This window comes from Phalaenopsis equestris, unplaced genomic scaffold (genome assembly GCF_001263595.1).
Source record: "Phalaenopsis equestris unplaced genomic scaffold, ASM126359v1 Scaffold195948, whole genome shotgun sequence".
NCBI lineage: Eukaryota > Viridiplantae > Streptophyta > Magnoliopsida > Asparagales > Orchidaceae > Phalaenopsis > Phalaenopsis equestris.
In genome coordinates, this window is record NW_018215897.1 from 1 (window position 1) to 1,395 (window position 1,395).

At 41.8% G+C, this 1,395-nt stretch overlaps 1 protein-coding gene across 1 annotated transcript; it reads left to right on the forward strand.

Moving 5' to 3' along the window:
• Nucleotides 1–3: 3 nt before the first annotated feature.
• Nucleotides 4–1,098, forward strand: LOC110035088 (polyamine transporter PUT1-like; the record flags this gene model as incomplete). The annotated part of the gene is made up of 1 exon (XM_020739330.1): nucleotides 4–1,098. A coding segment is annotated over one exon (996 nt), but the record flags the coding sequence as incomplete, so codon positions are not given.
• Nucleotides 1,099–1,395: the final 297 nt, after the last annotated feature.

Sequence of the window (1,395 nt, forward strand, 5' to 3'; positions counted from 1 at the left end):
ATTCCTGCCCTTGAAGGAGGATATCCGAGAATTCTCGCAGTCCTGGCGCTAACTATCGTTCTCACTTACATTAACTACAGAGGCCTGAATGTGGTTGGCTGGGCTGCAGTTTGCCTGGGTGTCTTCTCCCTGCTTCCATTTGCTGTCATGGGCTTCATTTCAATCCCAAAGCTGCAACCTTCAAGATGGCTGGTGACAGATTTACATGACGTTAATTGGAATCTGTATCTAAACACTCTGTTTTGGAACTTGAATTACTGGGATTCAATCAGTACGTTGGCAGGAGAAGTGCATAATCCTGGTAAAACGCTGCCAAAGGCGCTATTTTTCGCTGTTATCTTAGTTATCACAGGCTACTTGTATCCATTACTAGCCGGTACTGCTGCGATTCCGCTGAATAGAAATCAGTGGACTGATGGATACTTCTCCGAAATCGCAAGAATCCTCGGCGGAGTGTGGCTGAGGTGGTGGCTTCAGGCGGCCTCTGCGCTGTCGAACATGGGGATGTTTGTAGCCGAAATGAGCAGCGATTCGTATCAGATAATGGGGATGGCTGAGAGAGGAATGCTTCCGGAGGTGTTGGGGAAGAGATCCAAACACGGAACTCCGGTTATCGGCATATTGTTATCGGCTTCCGGCGTTGTGTTGCTGTCGTGGCTGAGTTTTCAGGAGATTGTGGCGGCTGAGAACTTTCTTTATTGTGTGGGAATGTTGATGGAATTTGCGGCGTTCGTGAGGCTGAGGATGAAGTATCCGAGAGTTCGGCGGCCGTATCGGATTCCGATGGGGACATTGGGATGCCTTGTGATGCTGATTCCGCCGTCGGCGGTCGTGTTTGTTGTCTTGGCTTTCTCTACTCTGAAGATTGTGTTCATCAGTTTGGGCGCTCTGGCGGTTGGTTTGGTTTTGCATCCTTGTTTGAAGTTTGTGGAGAAGAAGAGGTGGTTGAGGTTCTCGGTGATGCCTGGATTGCCGGACTTCGAAGGAATTAATATATAAAGTTAGATGAGGAGAGCTTAGTTCAATCTCAAAACAGCAATTTTTATTTTTTATTTTTATTTTTTTATTTTTATGATGGATTCTTTTTTAATCGATCAAATAGATGGGCAACAAGAATGAGTAGTTTTTGATAAAAATTTAAAATATAATTTAAGGCTCCCAATATGTTTTGTAATTTTTTTTTTATCAAGTACAATATCAAAAAATTTCTTGGGAAATTATATGATTCTATTTATAGGTATTTATGGAAGCATTCTAAATATTATGGCCAAAAAATCTTATTGTTATTTGAATATGATCGAGGCCCAAATGAGTTTGGATCAAGAATTTGAAATATGATTATAAATTTTGAAATATTAATTGAATGGTGAAATGATCTTCAAAGTTGGGATGCTT